This window comes from Leiobunum rupestre, chromosome 7 (genome assembly GCF_980474605.1).
Source record: "Leiobunum rupestre chromosome 7, qqLeiRupe1.1.hap1, whole genome shotgun sequence".
NCBI lineage: Eukaryota > Metazoa > Arthropoda > Arachnida > Opiliones > Sclerosomatidae > Leiobunum > Leiobunum rupestre.
In genome coordinates, this window is record NC_143390.1 from 5,207,184 (window position 1) to 5,210,719 (window position 3,536).

At 38.6% G+C, this 3,536-nt stretch overlaps 1 protein-coding gene across 1 annotated transcript; it reads right to left on the reverse strand.

The window, feature by feature from the left end:
- Positions 1–1,210: 1,210 nt before the first annotated feature.
- LOC149933956 (uncharacterized) lies at positions 1,211–2,557 on the reverse strand. Its single transcript, XM_090153383.1, has one exon. It carries the CDS (start codon positions 2,555–2,557, stop codon positions 1,211–1,213), a length of 1,347 nt encoding a protein of 448 aa, XP_090009509.1.
- Between the last annotated feature and the right edge of the window lie 979 nt (positions 2,558–3,536).

Genomic DNA, 3,536 nt, shown 5'->3' on the forward strand with positions numbered 1-3,536 from the left:
CTCTCAGGTATGGAAGACGGATCACGTTGGCTTAACTGTTACTGATTGTGGATTTTTCATAAACACTAATTATCCGCACTTAGGAGCATCCCCTGATGGCGTCCTAAATTGCAAATGTTGTGGTTTTGGAGTTAGTGAAATTAAATGCAGTTTTAGGTTTAAACAGTGGTGTAGTCGGGGCAGGGCGTCGCCCCGGTGCTTTTTTCAAAGGCAGGGCGCCGCCCCACCTTGGTTTTTCCATTTTGCCAGGGCGCGCCCTGCCTCTTTTTTTCAACTTGCCAGGGCGCGACTTCTTCTAATTCGTAAATCATTTTTCTCGAATAGGCCTAAAGGGTGTGTGAAACTGAATTTATTATAAATTTTGCCCGCAGGAAAATACCATAACAATTTCAAATCGTTACCTAGGTACGGCCAGTTTCTATCAGGCTAAAAATCGAAGTTGGACGTACATTTATAGCGTCCGGTTCAGCCGAAGTTGGCCGTGCCCAGGTAGCGCCCCGGTTCTTTTTTATTTAGAACTACACCACTGGGTTTAAAGAATTGACAGTTCCAGAAATCCTAAACCAGAAAGAGCATTTGTCTTGCCTGAAGTATAATGACAAGGGTGATGTAGAATTAAAAGACTCTCATGAATATTTTTATCAGGTTCAGTTGCAGATAAAGCTTTCTAGGGCGAATTACTGTGATTTTGTCTTTTGGACCACACGGGATGTAGTGGTCTTAAGGATCCTTCCTGATGATAATTTTTTCCTAAAATGTGAGGAGAAAGCTACTCTACTTTACAAGGTTGCTATCTTACCAAAAATAATTTCTAGGTGGTTTACGACTCAAAGGGTTTTGCAGGATATAACAGATGACAAAATAAATTCTCTTGATTGCGACAAAAAGCTATATTGTTACTGCCAGAAACCAGAATCAGGAGAAATGGTATTTTGTGATAATAAGCGTTGCTTAAAAAAATGGTTTCATTTTGAATGTATCGGGGTAAAGCATGCCCCTAGAACCAAGCAGTGGTTTTGTCCTGACTGTAGGAAAGAGCGTAATCAGCTTAAGCCCCGAAATAATAAAAAATCCAAAAAATAACTATGCAAATTCGAAACTACAATTTATTTTGATGATTTGAGGTACTTATGGCATTAGAAAATATTATAAATAAAGCCAAAAAAAATTGAAAGATTTTTTTTAATTATTGAAATGGCAATTTTAAAAATTATGGTTTTACATAAACTACAGATTTACAAAAATTGGTCAGCGCGCAGCAAACTCGGGTTATTTTATCTAGGGGTGTTACACGTTCTCCAAATTTAACCGAAACAAATTCAACGGGGAAACAGGCTTGAAGGATATGATATTTGTTTCTGACGAGGCCAATAACTCTTTCGACATGAATTCTTAAATGGGCTATTTTTCTAGTATTAATAACATCAAGAGCAGGCAACTGTTTTTTCCCTTTTGTAAAAGCTGGAATAGCTAATTGGGCCCCACAAAAACCAATACTATCCGAAATGTCAAAACCCCTATCAGCTAGCACTAAATCACCCGGTAATAATTTATCTAACAATCCTGAATGTTCAGTAAGAAACTTGTCGCTAGTTCTCCCTCCCCAAGCTTCAGAAATAAATGATACAGTGCCTTGAGGTGTACAACCAATTAGAAACTTTGCTGTATTATGGTGTTTATATTGTGACCAGGTAATCGCTCTACATAACAATGATGACGGTCTGTCAATAAAAACCTCAAAACAGTCAATAATGACAGCCACTCGATTTCCATATGAATCTTTAAAATCAGGTGGCATTGTTTTATGCAATTCTTCCCTCTCCGGCCATTTAATTACATTAAATAGTCGTTTGTAGCTAGCTTCTAACCACTTATCAAAGATACGACTAGCAGAAGCTTGGGAAATATTAAAACGAAAAGCTAAATCCTGCAGAGGTAAATTTAAACGTAAGCGCATCAAAAATAACAAAAATTCTTGGAAGGCTGTTAGACTGTTACGATAAGAATTTGGAATAGAATATGAAATGAAATTAAATATACTCATTAAAAGAGTGAATGTGTGTATGCCGGTATAAAATTTTACTAAATCATCTCTGTCTGTAAACGCACGTTCGGAAATTTCAGTTTGTAAAAGTTTTTCTCTCAATGACGAGAGTTCCAGGGAGCAAAATTCGTTATCTTTCTCTAAATTCAGAATATCTATCATTGACAAATCTGTTTGACAATCAATGGATTTCAAAATGGGTTTCTTAATCTCAGTTTGACATTCAGCAGATTTCAAAATGGGTTTCTTAATCTCAGTTTGACATTCAGCAGATTTCATAATTGGTATTTTAGGCATCTCAGTCTGACATTCAGTTGACTTTAGGGTGGCTATGTTATTATGGTTGTCAAGCCATTGTGTTTTTGTTGAGGGATCCTCTATATAGAGGGCGCTGTTAGCGTTAATCATGTAAAGTGAAGGAGGGGGCGTTACCGATACACGAGCGCATTCATTGACAACGCAGCTGGGCAGACAGCCATGCAATATTGTATAGAACAAACTTGTAAATATCATGTTAAATAAATACTATGTTATTTTTAATAATAGCTTTATTAAATAACATAAATATGGTGTCAGAAGTGGGACGGCGGCAAAGTATCACAGTACAAGGCAAGGAAGTTCAATAATTTATTCAAATCATACTTTGCTCCGTTTATTAATTCACTGCCAAGGCCCAAGGTTCCCGTATATTTTTTAAATTTTTTCCACGTCTACATTCCGTTCGTGCTATCATGGAGGCACGCGGCCCTTTTCCCAAACCGATGCTTGTCAAAGGAAATTTAGCACATAATTTCGTCGAATTTCGGGAAGGCTACGAGGATTATTTAACGTTCACGGATTTATCTACCAAGAGTGACGAATTCAAAGTTGCGTTGCTGCGCTCCTGTATGGGTGAGGAATGTAAAAAAAAATTATGAAAAGTCTTCCTATTTCAGTGGATGATCTGAAAATAGATAAGAAGATATTAGACGCTTTACAAGCCCATTTTCAACCAAAAGTAAATGTACTATATGAACGATCACTTTTCTTAGCAGCATCCCAATTACCGTTGGAAACAATAGATCAGTATTATGTGCGTCTTCGGCAGTTGGTGCGGGATTGCAACTATACCACTGCTATGAGTGATGAGTTTGTCAGGGATAAGCTTGTTCTGAGCACAACGGATTTAAAGACCCGTGATAAACTTTATCGTGAAGACACAGTGGTCACTACGGAGCAAGCTTTGAATGCCCTTCGCATAGGTGAGCGATCCCGAGCCCAATTACAACAAATTGATTCCCAGGGGGCCAGGATAACAAAGTTTCCGGAGGATACAGACTCAGTTCACCAAGTGCAGAAGAATCGCTCCACTTATCCCAGGCGGGACAATTACAGAGGCAACTGGCGAGAAATTTCCCGCAGTGTTTGAGGGCATCGGCAGTATTGGAAAGCCTTACCATATTGATGTCGATCCGAATGCCATTCCGGTACAACATGCCCCGAGACGAGTCCC